General features: G+C 44.1%; 1 protein-coding gene across 3 annotated transcripts in view; it reads left to right on the forward strand.

The window, feature by feature from the left end:
* Positions 1-19,794, forward strand: part of LOC308639087 (protein Shroom2-like) — a 134,018-nt gene extending 114,224 nt beyond the window's left edge. The window contains exons 6-10 of one of the 3 annotated variants that reach the window (XM_081277071.1): positions 6,155-6,832; positions 8,377-8,928; positions 10,025-10,196; positions 16,379-16,648; positions 18,638-19,794. In XM_081277071.1, coding sequence (XP_081133197.1) covers positions 6,155-6,832; positions 8,377-8,928; positions 10,025-10,196; positions 16,379-16,648; positions 18,638-18,904 — 1,939 coding nt within the window. In that variant the 3' untranslated portion in view covers positions 18,905-19,794. Of the gene's footprint in view, positions 1-6,154; positions 6,833-8,376; positions 8,929-10,024; positions 10,197-16,375; positions 16,649-18,637 lie in introns of all 3 variants that reach the window. The other 2 variants (XM_081277070.1, XM_081277072.1) reach the window with 2 other exon arrangements.
* The last annotated feature ends 1,071 nt before the right edge of the window (positions 19,795-20,865 follow it).

The following is a 20,865-nucleotide window of genomic DNA, read 5'->3' on the forward strand; positions in this document are numbered from 1 at the left end:
GGATTTTTTGTCCTTTTTTTTCATGTTTGTCACCATGACCTGATTGCCTGGTTTCTTAACTAGGACAATTAAAACCAGTTAGTGCTTTTATAGCTTAGAGTTTGCAGGTTTGTCAGAATCAAGAAAAAAGGGGAAGGTGGTGAACAAAAGGCCCTGAGGTTATCGTGCCTACCTAAATAAAAAACATCAAGGTGGAGTACCACGTGCTAGGCTTCTAGAATTGAAGGGCTGCTGTAGCTCACACCACTCCCCTAGAGAACAGAGCACTCAACTCCCGCACAGGATGTCCCTTAGTAAGGCAGGGAGGAGGCTGTGGAACGTTTTTAGTGGATCTTTTGCTCTGAGTCATTATTCCCTTCTCAAAGGGACTTTGTCCCCAGCAAGTGAGTTTACCTTTGGCAGGTGAATTCTCTGCCATTTCTGGGTGGATTGCAGAGCACCCCAGCCTGAGATCAGAGGTTAGCAGTAAGAGATGGCTTTGTAAGTAGAGCTCCTTTTTTAAATCAGTATGCTTCCGGGTAGCCAAAGGCATGTAGATTTGGGGCAAAAATTGCAGCTCATTTAATTTTCCTTTTATGTGATATGGTAGCTATTTATTAAATAACAGATACCAGGTGCTTTTAGATGGGCCTATGGATGCTAGATTTTAGGAGTTTTAATTAGAAAAATTCACATACATCTCAGCTTTTTATTTTTATTTTTTATTATTTTTTAAAAATTTTTTTAAGAGAGAATTTTTTAATATTTATTTATTAGTTCTCGGCGGACATAACATCTTTGTTTGTATGTGGTACTGAGGATCGAACCCGGGCCGCACGCATGCCAGGCGAGCGCGCTACCACTTGAGCCACATCCCCAGCCCCTCAGCTTTTTAAAATGAAGTGGAAATATTGAAATGAAACCGGGAGACCTGACCCATGAGTTGCACCTCTTGGAATGCATCTTCAATTTGACAGCATCAAATGTCATCCTATTTTATAACCAGACAGGTGCTAAACTGGTTATTGTTCTCTAAGCCATTTATTGTGGTATCCAATTTTTTTTTTTTTGATAAAACTTTAAATTAGAAGTTTCCTGAGTGTCAAGCTAATACAGTTAAAAATCAAACTTTCGAGTTGGGTTGATACTTTCTTAAGCTCCAAGTTCGGTTGCTGTGTTGCATCAGAACATTCATGCCCTCTTTCAAGGTTCAGTGGGATTTAAGCGCTTCTGCCCTTCTCAGGATTTTGAGAACTTTAGCCCTGACTTTGGAGTAGTAGGGTCCAGCTCCTTCTGAGCCTGTGGTGATACAGGGGAGCAGGAGGGCACTGGTCTATGGTACGTTTTCTTCTCTAGAACATCTGTTAACCCTGGTAGGGACCCTTTTCCCTCACCCAGGACATTGCAGTACCGGCACCAACAGGGCTCTAGATTCCAGTACTGCACATGCCATCTGTAGCACCCAGATTACCACATATCATGTCCAGATTGCTCCAAGACATGGTTTAGAAGTAGGTGCATCTCCTGGGCCTTAAGGCCAGCCCTGGAGTGAAACTCCTTTGCACTGGGTCTGGTGAAGGTTTCCACTGTTCTGTTTATTAGTAAATAGGTTGTGTCTGTCTCTCTCTCTCTCTCTTTTTTTTTTTTTTTTGTTTTTGCTTTAACTAGATCTTTTTTAAAATTTGTTTTAATTAGTTATACCTGATAGTAGAATGCATTTATGCACTTTCATATATCATACATAGATGGGATAAAATTTCTCATTTTTTCAGAGTGTACATGTTGCAGAATCATTGGTCATGTAGTCACACATATGCATACAGTAATAATGTCTGTTTCCTTCTACTATCTTTCCTATCCCCACATCCCCTTCCTTCCCCTCCCATCACTTCCTTCTACCTAATCTAAGGTAACACTATTTTCCCCTAGTACCCCCTGCCCTATTGTGAATTAGCATCCATGTATTAGAGAAAACATTCAGCCTTTGGTTTTGTGGGATTGGCTTATTTCATTTAGCATGATATTCTCCAATTCCAACCATTTACTGGCAAATAATTTCACTCTTCTTTAAAGATGAGTGGGGCTGGGGATGTGGCTCAAGCGGTAGCGCGCTCGCCTGGCATGCGTGCGGCCCGGGTTCGATCCTCAGCACCACATACCAACAAAGATGTTGTGTCCGCCGAGAACTAAAAAATAAATATTAAAAATTCTCTCTCTCTCTCTCCTCTCTCACTCTCTCTTTAAAAAAAAATAAATAAATAAAGATGAGTGATGTTCCATTGAGTATATATACCACATTTTCTTTATCCATTCATCTATTGAGGGACACCTAGGTTGGTTCCATTGTCCAACTATTGTTAATTGAGCTGCTATAAACATTGATGTGGCTGTGTCACTATAATATGGTGATTTTAAGACCTCTGGGTATAAACCAAAGAGTGGGATAGCTGGGTCAGATGGTGTTTCCATTCCCAGTTTTCTGAGGAATCTCCATACTGCTTTCCATAGTGGTTGCACTAATTTGCATTCCCACCAGCAATGTTTGAGTGTACCTTTTTCACCACATCCTCACCAACATTTATTGTTGCCTGTATTCTTGATGAGTTGCCGCAGTGTGGATGGGCACAATTCAGGAGCCACTTGTCAAAAGAAACGAACTTTATTTTTACAACACACACATGCCACACCACACAGCTCCTCAGGAAAAACCCTCAGAGCCCAACTGCCACCACAGGTTTCCCACAAGCCTTTCAACCTTCCCCACTCCTCCTGCTCTTGAGGCCGATTGGCTGGGTCACGTGGGCGGAGCCAAAAAAGTCCCCTAATGAGCAGCTCCGTGGTCTGAAAGGGTGGGGAAACAGCCCAATGAGCATCATCACAGAGGAGCCAATCAGTTGGCAGCTAGAAGTTTGCTGGGGCCGCTGTGAGCCAATCATCAGCTGGCAGCTGGAAGTTTGCTGGGGCCCCTTTGGCTGTGGCTCTCAACAATGAGTGCCATTCTGACAGGAGTGAGATTAAATCTTAAGAGTCGTTTTGATTTGCATTTCTCTAATTACTAGAGAAATTACCTTTTCACATATATGTTGATAATTGTATTTCTTCTTCTGTGAAGTATCTGTTCAGTTCCTTAGCCCATTTATTGATTGGTTTGATTTTTTTTTTTTTGGTGTTAATTTTTTTTGAGTTCTTTATATATCCTAGAGATTAATGCTTTATCGGAGGTGCGTGTGGTAAAGATTTTCTCCCAATCTGTAGGCTCTCTCTTCACATTATTAATTGTTTACTTTGCTGAGAAGAAGCTTGTAATTTGAATCCATCCTATTTATTGATTCTTGATTTTACTTCTTGAGCTTTGGGAGTCTTTCCTGTTTAGGACATCAGATCCTAGGTTGATGTGGTGAAGATTTGGGCCTATTTTTTCTTCCATTAGCTTCAGTGTCTCTATTCTAGTGCCTAGTTGATTTTTGTGCAGGGTGAGAGATAGAGGTTTAATTTAATTTTGCTACATATGGATTTTCAATTTTGCCAGCACCAATTGTTGAATAGGCTATCTTTTCTCCAGTGAATGTTTTTGGCAACTTTGTCTAGTATTAGATTTAGATAACTGTATTTATGTGAGTTAGTCTCTGTGTCCTCTATTCTGTACCATTGGTCTACAAGTCTATTTTGGTGCCAATACCATAGTTGTTTTAGTTACTATAATCTGTACAAATTCCTAGAGACATATGACCTACCCAAACTGAATGCAGAGGTCAAACATGATTTAAACAGATCAATTTCTAGTAATGAAATAGAAAATGCCATCAAAAGCCTACCAACCAAGAAAAGCCCAGGACCAGATGGATTCTCAGCCGAGTTCTACAAGACTCAAAAAAGAATTAACACCAATACTCCTCAAAGTATTCCATGAAATAGAAAAGGAGGGAACCCTTCCAAACTCATTCTATGAGGCTAATATCACCCTGATACCAAAACCAGACAAAGACATATCAAGGAAAGAAAAATTCAGACCAATATCCCTGATGAACATAGATGCAAAAATTCTCAATAAAATTCTGGCAAATCGCACACAAAAACATATTAAAAAGATGGTGCACCATGATCCCAGGGATGCAGGGTTGGTTCAACATATGGGAATCAATAAACATAATTTATCATATTAATAGACCTAAAAACAAGAATCATATGATCATCTCAATAGATGCAGAAAAAGCACTTGACAAAATTCAGCACACCTTCATGTTCGAAACACTAGAAAAACTAAAGATAGTAGGAACATACCTCAACATGGTAAAAGCTATATATGCTAAACCCAAGGCCAGCATCATTCTAAATGGAGAAAAATTGAAAGCATTCCTGCTAAAAACAGGAACAAGACAAGGATGTCCTCTTTCACCACTTCTATTCAACATCATCCTTGAAACTCTAGCCAGAGCAATTAGACAAAAGAAAAAAATTAAGGGGTTACAAATAGATAAAGAAGAACCCAAACTATCACTGTTTGCTGATGACATGATTCTATATTTAGAAGATCCAAAAAATCCCACCAGAAAACTTCTAGAACTAATAAATGAATTTAGCAAAGTAGCAGGATATAAAATCAACGCCCATAAATCAAATGCAGTCCTATAATTCAGCGTTGAATCCACTGAAAGACAAATTAGGAAAACTACTCCATTGACAATAGCCTCAAAAAAAAAAAACTGGGAATCAATCTAACAAAAGAGGTGAAAGACCTCTGCAATGAAAACTATGGAACACTAAGGAAAGAAATTGAGGAAAACCTCAGAAGATGGAAAGATCTCCCATGCTCCTGGATAGGCAGAATATTGTCAAAATGGTCATACTACCAAAATCGTAAAACAGATTTAATGCAGTTCCTATTAAAATCCCAATGTCATTCTTTGTCGAAATAGAAACAGCAATCTTGAAATTTATTTGGAAAAATACAGAGACCAGAATAGCTAAAGCAATCCTTAGCAAGAAAATACCAGAATACAATACCAGAACTTAAGCTATACTACAGAGCTATGTCTCTTATTGATACTGAGGCCTCTCTATTGGGTGTCTGTTTGCTGCCCTAGTTTGGGTCTCCTTAACTACTCAGAGGTCCTTTTATTGGGTGATGCTGGGGATCAGACCCGGGGCCTGCCTTTCCCATGGGCAAGTGATGGACTGCTGAGCTACATGCCAGCCCTCAAGTCATTTTGTTTTAAATGGAAAAAGCTACTTCCTTAAATCTGAGGTCTGTTTTATTACTCTTGGATGGAAGGAAGGAATGTTTGGGCAAAGGTAGGGCCGGCTCACTTGTTGCACATTTGACAGTTGTAAGCTTCAGCGACGGACTGATAAACATGTAAGCATGCATATAAAGTCTGCCTCTGTGTGTGTGTGACGCATGTTGTATGTATGTATATGTGTGTAAACACCTGTGTTCATGTGACACGAAAGATCCATGAGACATGGTTGTTTCCAAAGAAAATCGCCTTTGTTTTTCTCGTTTATCATAACGCATGACTGGTTTTAAAGGTTTTTTGAGTGAATTGATTGGCAGCCCATCTGAGAAAGGTCTTACCCTGTGTATATTACAGGTTCCCGTAAAGCCACATAAAAATATAAGTTGAAGTACATAGTTCTGAACAGAGCTGAGAATTTTCTTTTTTTCTTTTTTTTTCTTTTTTTTTTTTAAAGAGAGAGTGAAAGAGAGAGAGAGAGAGAGAGAGAGAGAGAGAGAGAGAGAATTTTTAATATTTATTTTTTAGTTCTCAGCGGACACAACATCTTTGTTGGTATGTGGTGCTGAGGATCGAACCCGGGCCGCACGCATGCCAGGCGAGCGCGCTACCGCTTGAGCCACATCCCCAGCCCAAGCTGAGAATTTTCATATAGAAAACTTGGTTTTCTAAAACTTCCATGTCATTTTTTATTGAAAAAGTGCAGTTGGTGTGTGTGCTCATGCATCCTGATGCCTCGTGTTCTATGGTATACCACACCAACATACAGCCTCATGTTGTCTTCTGGGGATGAGGTATGAGAAAGCATATGTGGATTTAACTCCTTAAAGTGGTTTAAGGGGATTGTCAAGGGTTTCAGGTGCATGCAGGGAGAGTGCTAATTGGAATTCTTGACTTATTCTTTTGCATTCTTGACTTATTCTTTTGCATTCTTCCTCTAGGCAAGCAGATGCCCAGGATCTGGCAGTGAGCCCAGGAGCACCACAGGACCCACCAGATCAGAACCCACAGACCCCATTCACATTGTCTGAATCATCCCACACTTGGGAAGCCTCAGAGCTGCCCCGGGAGGGCCGGGGCCGAGCAGGGACTCTACCCCGCGATTATAGGTACTCAGAAGAGAACACACAGGAAGACTCAGGACCTCTGTCCCAGGGAACCCCTTCGTCCCCACATGCTCAGGGAGAGGATTCGTGGCCAGTGAGCACAGCAGCACTCCCCAAGAGGCCAGCCCCACAGAGGCCTCCACCGCCCAAGCACGAGCCCAGGAAGTACAGTGCACCTGCAGACGCTCAGCCGGCTGCTCCTGGCAGGCCCATCCCAGCGCCATCCCCTGTGTCCCTGGAGGCGTGTGTGACCCACCAGCCCGTCTCCCATAGCCCCTCTGTGTTCAGCAGTACCCAGCCTCAAGACACCCCAAAGGCTACCACCCATGAGTGTGACATCCAGCATGTGAATGAGGACACGTCCCATCCTCGGCCGGAAGCACTGCCCCCTTCCAGGTTCCAGCACCTACAGGCAACCACCATGGAGACCTCTCGCTCCCCCTCGCCTCAGTTCGCCCCCCAGAAGCTGACAGACAAACCCCCCCTGCTCATCCAAGATGAGAATTCAACAAGGTATTATCCTGTGGCGGTGGTAGCATGTGTTCATCCTGTTTCTCCTATAGGTGCTGGTTTCAGTGACTCCTTCCCAGGTGGTTTGCAACTGGTGCCTTGTAGTAGCTTAAGACACTGGATTTAAAGTTGGTCCTGGGAAATAACTGTTGGAGGGAAATTACTTGGAATTTTAACTCAGGGGGCTGCTCTTTTCCAATGAGAAGAGCCATTCTCTTCACCTGAGCAGAATGCATTTATATCTATGTCACCCACAAGTATTTGCAGACTAGGGATGTATTTTTCTTGCACATATAGTACTTAGCTGGGGATATAGCTCAGTGGTTAGAGCCCTTGTCTCAAGGGCCTATGTATCATCTTCTGTACTCAAGAGTAAATAAGCAAATAAACATAACTCACTTTTTTCTGCACTTTTTTTAAATGGTAAAAAGCTAAGCAACGTGGGCTGCGGCTATAGCTCAGTGGTAGAGCACTTGTCTCACAGGTGTGAGACCCTGGGTTCGATCCTCAGCACCACATGATAGATAGATAGATAGATAGAGAGAGAGAGGGAGAGAGAGAGAGAGAGAGAGAGAGAGAGAGAGAGAGAGAGATAAAAGCTAAACAAAACACATCCGAGTTTGAGTTGTGGAAGTTTGGCTAGGTTTTTTTCCTCCTGGCACCAGTAGATGGCTCTCTTTCCCCAGAGTGTTCTTTCAAAACACTTAGGCTCCGATAGCCTTTTGGGCACAGTCTCCATGAACATGGCCCAGCTCGGTACCTCTGAGAGCAGCAAGCATTTGTTGTCCTGGGTGAGGCCCTGTGGTGTTGGCCAGGAGTCTTCTTCCCATTCTCTCTCTTTGGGTGCTGTTGGAGCCTCCCTGGCTCCTTTTACCAGGCCCTTCCCACCTCCCCACCCCCTTTTTTAAGGAAACGTGTGCCCCTTGTTGGGTAGCAAGTTCACTGTTTACTGCTGAGATGATCATCACAGTCATTTGAAAATCTATGCAAAAGGTAGCCTGAGGTGTTCGGTGGAGGGTGGAATGCACTTGTAGAATCTTTGAAGTGGGACCATGGGCGGAAGTGCCCAGTGCTGACTCCAAGGGACCCTGAGGACATTCTCAAGCAGGTGTGTGCCAATCTGCACTGAGAAACCCTGACCTGAAGCACTCATAATGATTCTGTGAAAAATGCCTATTTGCTATAAGTTTAACCAAGCAGGGCTTATTAAAGTTTGCACTATCATTGGAATAAAAACAAATGAACATTAAACAGACCTCATGTTCCTCAACAAACCCCAGAAGATCCCCTCAAATGCCTATAGGTGCGTGGCTGACAGTTTTAATTAGACTGTTCAGGGTCTAGAGACCCCATGAGGAATCAGATGGGGAAAACCTCGCAACCACCCCTGTCTTATCTAGGACATATGATCTGGCAGCTCCTTACAGGTGGGTGGTTGATAAGGGATCTTAATCAGGTTCCCTGTGAGGAAGGGACCCACCAGTCTGAGTCCTGGGTTGGAATCCATCTATTGCAAGGAGTTCAGAGGACCACTCTTCTCTTTCCAGAATCGAGCGGGTGATGGACAACAACACCACTGTGAAGATGGTGCCCATCAAGATCGTGCACTCGGAGAGCCAGCCTGAGAAGGAGAGCCGCCAGAGCCTGGCGCGCCCAGCTGAGCTGCCTGTGCTGCCCAGTGGTCTGGAGAGAGATCAGATCAAGACCCTGAGCACATCCGAACAGTGCTACTCCCGCTTCTGCGTGTATACCCGCCATGGTGCTGAGACGGAAGCCCCACACAAAGCCCATTCTCTGGAGCCCCAGCCCTCCAGCACCCCCATACCACCTGCAAAGAATGTCTGTGCCTCCCCTCCTGGGCTCAGCTACCTGAAGACTAAAGAGAAGACCATTGAAGACCTGAAGTCGGAGGAGCTGGCCAGGGAGATCGTGGGAAAGGATAAATCCCTGGCTGATATCCTGGATCCCAGCGTGAAAATCAAAACCACCATGGACCTAATGGAGGGAATATTCCCCAAAGATGAACATCTCCTAGAGGAAGCACAGCAGCGGAGGAAGCTGCTCCCCAAGATCCCCTCTCCCAGAACCACAGAGGAGAAGTGAGTGGATGTCACTTTCCAGCGGGTGCATGATTCTGTCCAGGGCTTCTTTGGCTTAAAAAGGGAGGAGGGCCACATCTGCTTGTGATTCCAGTCTTTGGGGCACAGATTTTCATAATGGTTTCCATTGCTTAGCACTTTGGAGAGCATCCCAGTAGAAAAGGCAGAAGTTTAAAGCACTCTCCCTGGGCGTGGTGACTTTGGGGCCTGGCATAGGCATGATAGTACAAACTGCAGCAGCTGAGCTCCTTGGCGTGCGGCTGGCATGACATGACAGTGAGCACAGGTCTCCTTTCCCCTAAGACAGATTCTCAGTAGAGGCCATTGTGTGCCCCAGAGAGCACTTGGCAATCTCTGGAGACATGTTTGGCTATCATGCTGGAGAGGGGGGTGCTCCTGTCATCTATGAGAAGAGACCAGGCACGCTGCTGTCAACCCACATGCCCTTAGTGCTGAGGCTGAGAAACCCTGCCTTCGTATGAGAGGCCATCTGTCCATCTGTTTGTCTTCTCTCTCTCTCTCTCCCTTTATTCCTATCTTCTGTTGACCTATCAACTATTTTTTTCTGTTTAACCTGTATGTCTGACTTTCTATCTTTCTGAAGCACATCGCAATTGCTTCTTGGCTGAGGATGGGATGGATATTGAACAGCTCTTTCATTCCTTAGAGATTTTTTTTTTTTTAAGCATTTCAGTTTACTAGGGGCTCCGGGTGTAGCTCCATAGTAAAAGCTAGCATGTGTAAGACCCTGGGTTTAGTTCCTGGTACCAAGAAGCATGTGCGTAAGTACACGCGCATACATGCGTGTTCTCTCTCTCTCTCTCTCTCTCTCTCTCATATAAAATCACTCACACACACAAAAAAAAAAAAAAAAAAAAGGAAAGAAAAAACCAACTGTGTTCCATAGACTAAGTATCTATTTGGTGAGGAGTTTTGTTTTAGTTTTAACCTCATTACTACCTTTTTTCCTCCTCTTTGGCTACCTCATCTCCCTGGCTGGTGTCTTTCTGTTACTGCCGACTTTTATTTGTCACAACCCAGGGACGTGTCTGTACATCTGGTTGCAGTTAATTGAAGTTCTGACCTCCTTACCCAGGAAGGAAGAGCCAAGTGTGCCTGCCTCCGTGTCTCTGGCCACCAATTCCACCTATTACAGCACATCAGCCCCCAAGGCGGAGCTACTGATCAAGATGAAGGACCTGCAGGAGCAGCAGGAGCCTGAGGAGTACTCGGGGAGTGACTTGGACCATGACCTGTCCGTGAAGAAGGTAGGAAAGAGGAATTCCAAAATATAACGATACTTTAAGCTGGGTGTGGTGGCAGGCATCTGGAGCCCAGTTTGCCCTGGAGGCTGAGATAGGAGGATGGCTTGAGCCCAGGAATTCAAGGCCAGCCTGGGCAATAGAAACTCTGTCTCACAAAAAACAAAATGTGCTGAGGGAAACAGGTAGGCAGGAGGTGCTGGGACCACACTTTTCTAGCCTAGCAGAAACTCTACACCACATTTCTGAGGGCATTTGTGTTTAGCTTTCATGCAGGACAAGGAAATGTGGGACAACTTTAGAAAGCCCTTTATGATGAATTCTCTGTTCTCATCTTTTTGTAAAAGTCTTTCTGTAAGGGTCTTTCTGCCATCTTTTTCTAACAAGAGTCAATGTCAAATCAGGTAAAGTGGATAACAATCTCTTCAATTTTAAGTTAAATAGATAGTTCCTTTCTACCATAATTAAAATCCAGGGGACCTAATTATCTGACCATCAGTGAGTCACCTGTCTTCCTTGAATATCAATTTCAAATATCTATAACTCAATATTTGATCATAAATAAATCAAACATTGGATCAGAAAGAACCTTGTCAGCCAAAAGCCATCAGGTGTTCAACTCCTAAGAATTCACCCAGGCCCTTGAGAGTTCAGAGTAGACAAAATACTTCTGCTCATCTCATGGGAGAGATGAACAGCCACCACAAAGATAAATATATGATACAGGCATAGCAAACCTGGCCCACCACCTGCTTATACAAATAAAGTTTTATTCACACAGCCACATCCATTCATTTACACAGGGTCGATGGTGGCTTTCATAGGATGGCAAAATTGACTGATTACAACAGTAATCTAATAGCCTGCAAAGTCTAAAATAATATTTTCTGTTCCCTGACAGTTTGTACATCCTTGACACACTATGTCAAGGCATAGAGACAAATGAGTGTGACCTAGAGGAGGTTGTAATGAGGGGGTGACTGTAATGAGAGAACCAGACTGACATCAGGGGCAAACTCTGGGATGTCTGATAGAGGCAGAAGGGGATTTGGTGGGTGCAGAGGTCCTACAGCAGGCAAGCCTGGGAACAAGGTTTTGGAGAAGCAGAAGAGGCCAGGGCTGGACCTACGTGGACAAGGGGTCAGCTTGGAGATGAGGTACAAATAGTACTCGATTTGTGGACAATCATGACAGTCACTGTAGGGACAGAGTTGTATGAATGCCAATGTCACTGCTATGATGTCAGCTTTAAACCCTCACATGTATCAGTAGCCAGACATGTGACATTAGAGTAATTACCTGTTATATTTAGCATAAAGAGACTACGGCATTGTCAAATAAAACTAGGCTCAGAGGGCAGCATGTGGTATTTATTTTAAGGGCCTTGAGTTTGCTATAATTATCAGTACTGGGGTAAGAAAAGGAGGTAACTAGTCTTGGGGTGGGGGGTATGGGTACTTTTAATGCAAGCTGAGGACCCAGCATAATGGAAGGAATTTGTATAAAAAAGTACTGATTTGTTTTTTAAAACAAGACCTTTGTAAACAGTTATGTTCAGAGTCTATGTCATTAGGGATTTAAAAAATATTACTGGGTGGGGAAATAGCTCAGTGGTAGAGTGCTCACCTAGCACGTGCGAGGCCCTGGGTTCGATCCTCAGCACCACATAAAATAAATGAGTAAAATAAAGGTATTGTGTCCAACTACAACTAAAAATTAATTTTTTTTTTTAAAGAGAGAGTGAGAGAGGAGAGAGAGGTAGAGAGAATTTTTAATATTTATTTTTTAGTTCTCGGCGGACACAACATCTTTTTATGTGGTGCTGAGGATCGAACCCGGGCCGCACGCATGCCAGGCGAGCGCGCTACCACTTGAGCCACATCCCCAGCCCTAAAAATTAATTTTTTAAAAATTACTGACTGGTTTTAATCATGATAGATATATTATGAAGGGCACTATTTTCACTTTAGGAAGCAATAATTTTTTGGTTCGAGGAATTAAATAGGGAAATGGAAAGTGAGAGTTTTGGACTTGGGGCTTTTAGAGGTGTTACTCTGGCTCAGGGTAACATTGCTTTATTCTGATTACAGAATCTCCTCTTAAAAAAAAAAAAAGAACCGAAAACTTTTTCAGTTGTTTCTCATAAAACAAGAAAAGTCAGCCAGGCTTGGGTGCATGCTGTAATCTTAGCTACTCAGGAGGCTGAGGCAGGGGATCACAAGTTCACAGCTAACCTGGGCAATTTAGTAAAACCCTGTTTCCAAAAAATAAAAAGGCCTGGGGACATAGCTCATTGGTAGAATGTTACTATGTTTAATCCCCATCACCATAAAAACTGCAAGACATACAAGTAAAACCATACAACCTGAACCATTTCAATTTAGCTCTAGCCTAATACAGAGGACTACCTATATTAGGCTGTTTAAGACCCTGGGTTCAGGGTCTTAGACAGGATGTAATGGATTTTGTAAGTGCAGGCCTGGATGCCACCCACCTCCATCTGGGTGCCACTCTGTCCCTCTGCTCTGAGTTGGGATCCTTCTTCACCAGAAATGACTGCTTTGGGACTGAGTGAGTTATTGTGAGGTCGAAGCCCACTTAGATTTTCAGTTGAATACACATATGTTTGGCCATTGTACATGCTATATAAATCACAGCTCTCTGTGCTGTCAGCAATTCTGCGGTCCTATTTTTTTCCCTTGATTTGACAGGCTACTGTTACGCTCTTTTTCCCCCCGTGTCCAGCACTCACACATTCATGATGTCATGCTTGTTCACAGAGCATACACCAGTAGAGGTGTGTCTACCAGTGAGCATAGTGTACATCAGGATTTGATTGGCTACCTGCTCTATAGCTGCTTAATAAGGGAAAATAGCAAAACCCCAATTGCACGTTGTCCTCTATGTTTGCAGTGCTGGGGATAGAACCCCAGGGCTTCAAACATGCTAAGCAAGTGCTTTACCACTAAGCCACACTGCCAGCCTCCTTTTATATGTGAGTGTGTGTGTGTGTGTGTGTGTGTGTGTGTGAGAGAGAGAGAGAGAGAGAGAGAGAGAGAGAGAGAGAGAGACATCCATTTTCCATTGCTATAACAGTATGTCACCAACTACAATTTATGAAGAATAGAGATTTCAGCTCAAGGTTCTAGAGGCTGGAAGTTCAAGAGCATGGTGCTGGCACCTGACAAAGGTCTTCTTGCTGCATTGTAACATGGTGGAGAGCATTGTATGGTAAGACAGTGTAGGCCACTAGCTCAGATCTCCCTTCCTCTTTGAAAGCCACTTATGCCGTCACAGGAGTCCCACTCTCATGACCCCAACCCTAATTACCTTCCCCTACCAGGCCTTCAAATGCTGTCAACATATGAAAGTGGGAGGGAGTGGGAGCTCTGAAGCAGGGATACAATATATGAGAGATTCTGGTGGCCTATAAGGAAGCATCATGCTAGGTGGGCTAAGTAAGTTTCTACATCTGGGGTAGCTTAGGTGGACTCTGCCCACCTTATGGGCATTCTTCAGGAGGCGGTTTAAATTTTGAATCTCTGAGGTTTACAGCTTCCTTTTAAACAAGGAAGTGAATGCAAAGCCCAGAAAGAAAAGGCCTTGCTTTGTCCATGGAATGAAACCAAAGGAGGGTGTCTGGGGCTAAGCCAGTTGGAGAAAGAGAGGAGTCCTGGGAGCTAACCCCCAAGCTTTGGCCCATCTCAGTGGAGAGGTAGAGGCAGCATGTACCTGGCTACCACATAGTCTTATCCTGGCCTCCTGGAATGCCACGTGCTACAGAAAAGAAGTGGGTAGGCTTGTCAGGCAGCACACTCCACAGTCGTGAAACCTCAGCACCCTGCCTGATGTTGAGAGCCGTTTATATTTATGTGCCACCCTGAGTCAGGTCTTGTCTCAGAATCCTTGGAAGCCGGTATCTGTACCTTTTAATGGCCCTTTAACAAAGGGAATATATTTTTAAATAAAAATGTGTATAAGACATCAAAGAATCAAAGAAGGAATTTAGACTCTTCAGAGTGCCCAGTTTCAGGGCAGTCCAGTCGAGGTGGGTTTTGAAGGACAGTTTTCATGCGCTGGTGTGAGATCTTCATCACATTCATTCTTCAGTTGATAGCACTGAATAATTATTGAGGGGCTGGGGGTAGGTAGCTCAATGATAGAATACTGCATAGCATGCCACACCCCTGCATCAAAACAAACATATAACACTGGCTAGGGGTCCTCTTCTGTCTGAGGTATCTCCGTTGGCTGAAATTAGTTACTTAAGTCAGTACTGGCATCAGGTAAGAATCTGGAAAGTTCTCTATACTTTCTGTTTTGTGCTTTTCTCTCAAATGATCAGTATCTAAAATATGGCATTTTCTCAGCTATGGGATTTGAAGGTGCATTTTAAATAATTTATTAGTTCATTTTAGTTATACATAATGTTAGGGTTCATCTTGGCATAATTATACAAGCATGGAATACAATTTCCTGCAATTCAGTCACTGGTTCTTCCCCTTTCCCTCCCCTTCATTCTCCCCATTTCCTTTTCTCTACTCTTAGTGATCTTTCTTACATTTATACATATATATTTTTAATTAATGCATCATAGATATACATGAAGATGAAATTCACTGTGGTATATTTGTAAATATACATAGGAAAGTTTGTTCAGATCCATTCCACTCTTCTTCCCTCTTCGCATTCCTCCTCTCCCACACCCTACAATCCCCTTTCTCTAATCCTCTGATCTCTCTCCTATTTTCATGGAAACTACCATGGCCCTCCACCCCACAACTTTGTTTTTTCCTTATTTTGGTCCAACTTCTGCATATCAGATTTTTGGGGGTCTGGCATATTTCACTTGGCATAATGAATATGGTTTAAACAATCTCTGCAGATAGTCTGGTGAACAGACACACAGGAGTGTGTGTGTGTGTGTGTGTGTGTGCGCGCGCGCGCTTATGTACACGTGAGCACAACATAAAAGAAGGGCTGGGGTGTAGAAGGGTCTAGCATGCATGAGGCCCCAAGTTTAATCCCCAGTATGGAAGGGAGCAAAAGGGAGACATGAATCTAGACTCATATCTGTTTGGTTTGCGGGGGTGGGTTGTTGTTGTTAATTGTAAGGAGAAAATGTCTTGACATCCTGACCTAGAAAAGCCAAAGAAATTTATAAACTCCATGTGGTCCTTCTTAGGAGAATTGTGCAGATTAGTCAGCAGACTGGCTGGCTGTAAAACAGCTTACCATTTAATCTGTGGCAGAGCCAGACATGCTGATCAACAGAAGGCAGATTGAACCTAGAGGATACAATCCCTGCTCATACCTTTCACATTTTGTGATCTTTTAAAAAAAATGCTCGATGTTGGTGTGGGAGCTGGGATCTAGAGTTAGTTAGTGTTTACTACTTACATGGTTTCCACTGGGGAAGGTGGAGGGGCTGTGGAGGTGGGTACTGGTGACGGTTACACAGCAGTGTGAATGTCCTTAATGTACACTTTAAAACTGCTTAAGATGAGGGCTGGGGCACCTCGTGAAGCCATGTGTTATATTCCAGCACTAAAAAGAAAAGGGAGGGGGCAGGAATAAAAATAGCAAGTCTTAAGTATATTTTGCCATAATAAAAAAATAGTCATTTGTTTCCATTTCAAGTCAAAGTTATATTAAAAGACAACCTTTTACAGTCGCTGACATCCCTTTGTCTTAATTTTTAATTGCTAATTATATGTAGAGGGCACTTTGAATCCTAGGTTTTAGTACTAGACATGAAACTCAATAATTTGTATGTAAATCTTTAATTTGGAAAATTCCAAAGGACAAAGCATGAAGTATCCCATGGACTATGTGAATCCTTGCAAAGATACAGGTTGGAATGGCTTCTACTGTGAATAACTGGGACATCTCCAGTATTGTCCGATAGGACATTAACAGAATGAGAATAAGCTTTACTTTTCATTTATTTATCTGTATAATTTTATGTATTCACTTTATTTATCAAATGTCAATAATTTAGCCAGGAGTCTTCCTCCTTCCTCTAATCTTATAAAATTCCTCCATTGTTTGGTGATGTGAAAATTGATTTTCACTCAGTTCTGCTGAATTCCACCCAGGTGGCATGTGCTGCCGTCGCAGTAACTAGGGGCGCCTGGCTTGGGGCAGTGCTAATGAGTATGTTCATACCACCCTTGCCCCAATAGCAGGAACTCATCGACAGCATCAGTCGCAAACTGCAAGTGCTCCGGGAAGCCCGGGAGAGCCTGCTGGAGGATATCCAGGCCAACAACGCACTTGGTGACGAGGTGGAGGCCATCGCAAAAGATGTGTGCAAACCCAATGAATTTGACAAGTTCCGGATGTTCGTCGGGGACCTGGACAAAGTGGTGAACCTTCTGCTCTCGCTGTCAGGCCGCCTAGCCCGGGTGGAAAATGCCCTCAATAATTTGGATGACAGTCCATCTCCTGGTGACCGGGTATCTATAGACACATCCAGCTGGGAAATGGGAACAGGGCAGTCTTGTGGGAAGGCTGTCCTTGGGGTGCTGGGAAAGTCACCTCTTTGAAGCCTAGCGCTGTTATATGTGGCCTGTCCACCTCCCAGTGCAAGATGCTATTGAAATGTCCAGTGCTCACCCACCTCTCTTTCCTTTTAATGTAGGGAAAGAGAATGTTAGATGAAGGGAATTGGGGTAGGAGTGCAAAGAATTGAGCCATTGTCCCTGGGCTGCAGAGCTGCTGGGAGCCCTCCCAAAGAACATCGTCTCTCTTTGACATCTTTTTTAATTTATTCCCTCTGATCATTACTCACAATAATCTCTCCTTGGAACCCATGTCCATGGGCGGAGATTTTTCTCCTCCTGAGTCAGCTGTTGATGGTGTTTTATGATTGCTACTGCTTATGATTTAGCACCAGTGTGTCCAGAAGTCTAGAAAGAAGTAAAGGGCTTGTTGAACATTTCTCCCAGTCCTGAAGTGTGCTGTTCTGGGGACATTTCTCACTGAGTCTTTGAATTATATTATATGCATAATAAGGGGAATACTATCTACCTTGTTGGCTTGGCCTCATAGGATGAATATCAGAAAAGCATCTAATTTCATTGTTTGCACACAGTTGGCCTTTAAAATAATCACCCTTATGATTAATAAAATGCCCACCACCCCATCCATCTCAGTGGCTTCCAGACACTAATGAGGCCTGCTGATTTTTTTTTTTTTTTACAACCTGAACTGCAATCCTTGAACCAATTAGCATCTGTTTACCTTTGGATTGGAATGAATTGGCCTGACCTGGCCTCTTTCCATGAAAATATACCGTCTCCTTCTTCCACACACCCGAGGACTCGGGTGTTCCACTGAAGCTGGCAGGACACTGTGAGTGCTTGTTGCTGTGGGCATTCCTCAGGAGTAGCATGCTGAGGGCAGTTCCTGGTGTGGGACACTGTTTATTGTGATAATTCCTCTTCACTGACTTTTCTTGTGTTTGGCACCTTGCAAAGTGCCACCGTGTCCTTGTGTTCTTTCCTTTGGCCGCTGTTCAGCACCCACTGCAACAGCGCAAAGCAGCAGAACAGATACGCTGGTGCTTAGGTAAAAGTCCGGAACTCTGGCTGGGGGTGTCACTCAGTGGTACAGCCTGTGCTTGACTTGCATGAGCTTGGCCCAAAGTCCATCCCCGGCACCAGAAAAGAAAGGAAGAAACTTGCTCCTTGAAAGTGAACGTTGGCATCTGCCAGCCTGTCTATGAAGACAGAGAAAACGTCCATCTCATCCTTTCTGAGTTTTCCTTCAATTTGGAGTGAGTAGGGAAGCTAGCTGTGTTCTGTGAGCAGAGAGTGATTGTGAGTGTCATGTATTGGGAACAGGGTCTCCCGATTTCCAAAAGAGGGCCCTTGTAGGAAGTGAGGGGGACTGATCCCAAGGCCTCTTTTAGTCCTCTCTCCTGTCCTCCTCTGCTCCTTAGTTTGTCCTTGTCTGGCAGTACACTCACAGGCTCTCTGGCACAAGGTTTAGAAATCCCACTCTGGAATTTCTTTAGGCCATTTCCCTTTCCCCAAATTGCCCACAGTGTTGTCAGGAGATGGCTTTGACACAGATTCCCCAACTTGTTTGCCCCTTATGAACATCTCAGAAGTCTTGAGTTTCTGGTCACCTGATTACCCTTTTGCTCATCATGATTTCTGTTGACTGTTCAAGGCAGACAGGAAGGGATGAGGCAGACAGTGGCAGGAGACCCACAGGGACCCCTAAACCGCTCCCCAGAGGACTGAGGCAAGAGCCTGCCACAGCCTCAGGGCTCATGCTGCCCATTTCCCGAACGTTTCTGTGTGGATTCCATTGGATAACCTGATGGACAGCTGTGGGACCAGCGCGCCCAAAGCTGCCTGGTTTTCAGGGGGTTAGCTGGAACCCCTGCCTTAGTCCTTGCCCTCAACAGACTTCTTTCTCTCCCTGTCCCTCAACAGCAGTCGCTGCTCGAGAAGCAGAGAGTCCTCATCCAGCAGCATGAGGATGCCAAGGAACTCAAAGAGAACCTGGACCGCCGCGAGCGCATCGTGTTTGATATCCTGGCCGCTTACCTCAGCGAGGACAGCCTGGCAGACTATGCGCACTTTGTGAAGATGAAGTCGGCCCTCATCATTGAGCAGCGGGAGCTGGAAGACAAAATACACCTCGGGGAAGAGCAGCTAAAGTGCCTGTTTGACAGCCTGCAGCCCGAAAGAGGCAAATAAGAGACCTGTCCCCAGCAGAGGTCAGACACAAATCCTTCAAGCTCCCTTCCCAAGGATGCAAGTGGAAACCCCAGCCTGTATTTATGTCCTGGAACGAGATTTCTCCATATAGCACAGTGGCTAGTAGAAAAGCAATAATGTCCGTGTTTGTGTAGGATGTTTATTTAATTTTTTGATTTTGCTTTGGAATGCTGAGCAGAGTTTGTGTCATGCATGACTCCACATGAAGCTGGACTCTGCTGGCTGGCGAGGCCCCATGGAGGATGAGGGCTGGGCCTGCGGTACATGCATGTGGTCATTTTCAGCAGTGGGCCTGCTGTTCCTCCTGTCCTCGGATGCCAAACCAGCTCCTGGAAGTCACCAAGCATGTCCTGGGGGTGCCTGAGAGGGGAGATCCTGGCGCACTTCTCTTGTGACTCACCCGGACACGGGCTGCTGTGTTTTGTCCTTGCTCATCCAACAGTGTGGTCATTTGTTGTCTCTATCATCTGATGATGTTACCTGACCCAGCAAAACTCATGATGATGATGCTGATAATTTATTAATGTGTGGGAAAGGTGAAAGGTTTCCTAATAGTTAAAAACCAGCTGTGAAATGAACAACCTACATGTTGGGTGCATTCATTCGAAGATTAAAATTGCCACTTAAATCGCATGCATGCTTTAAAACACACCCACACACAGAACAAATACCTGTAGTTCTCACTGACATCAGTATAATCTTTTCCAGCCAAGTAAAATTACGTGGTTAAAAGTATGTCCAGTAATAATGTTCTTGTTAGTTTCCCAAAACCTATGGAATATTTTTAAATGACTTTTCCACCCAGAACATTAACTTTGTGTGCATATGATCATTAATGATAATTGGCTTGTTTTCTCTCTTGTCCTCCAAGTCTGTTGTAGCCTGAGGGCTGCATTCCTTGTACTGGAAGACTTCTTCCTCTGGTTTTTCAGAGGTTCTGTGGACTGTCTGTTCCCACACTTGATCTTTTTCTGCCACAGTGTTTAAAGATTCTGTGCCCTATGTCTTGGTTGTAAAGAGAGTCTTACTCATTAAAACAATACTCATGCCTCGATTCCCAATTGACAAGTCATAGACTGGGAGAAAACACTTGCAAACCATGTCTCTGACAAAGGATTTGTATCCAGAATGTACAAAGAACTCCCCAAACCCAATGGTAAGGGGGGAAAAAAAGGCCCAATTTAAAAAGTGGGCAAAAGACTTGGGCAGACACTTCACCAAAGAGGATATATGCATGGCAAATAAGCACATTGAAAAGATTCTCAATCGCTGGTGGTTTGGTTATTACTTACTTATTTTATGTAATAATTGTAGATCTGGTGTGTTTCCTCAGAACATCTTCACTGGACTAGATGCATGGTTAATGGTAAGCAAGTCCCTCGGATGACTTGATGTTTAGGGATTATTAGAGCATTTATTTTATCAAAGGATCCTATGAATCTTAATTTCCCCTTAATCCCTTAAAAGAAATTTCTAGCAGGTGCAGGAGTTACTCTGTTATCAGTGACCATAGCCTTCTCAAAACACATAATCACACACCCACACATATGGGCTCATGCACATACGTATGTGCACACACACGCGCACATGTCTGAAAGAACCTGAATCCACACTTCCTGAGCCAGAATTGCTGAGCTGGGCTCCAGAGGCACTGTGTTGATGCCATAATGCATTCTGCACAGCAGAGTCCAAACTGGCAAGCTTCCACGATGCAGGCAATAAACCTTGCCTTTGCGGCATCCTACACATGCCAAAAGGCTGAAGGCCTCTTCAGAAGTGTTTGTTCCTGTTGAATTCAGCTACTTCTAACTTGAAACGTCCCTGCCCTGCCATTGTTCTGTGGCATCTTGCCCCTTCCCACCTGGTGGCCCCTTGCTGTGGATGTCAGTCACGGCAGACAAGCCAAAGCTGACTGTCCATAGACCCCCTCAAGTAATTTT

The sequence above is a fragment of the Spermophilus citellus genome, assembly GCF_964194105.1.
Source record: "Spermophilus citellus genome assembly, chromosome: X".
NCBI classification, from domain to species: domain Eukaryota; kingdom Metazoa; phylum Chordata; class Mammalia; order Rodentia; family Sciuridae; genus Spermophilus; species Spermophilus citellus.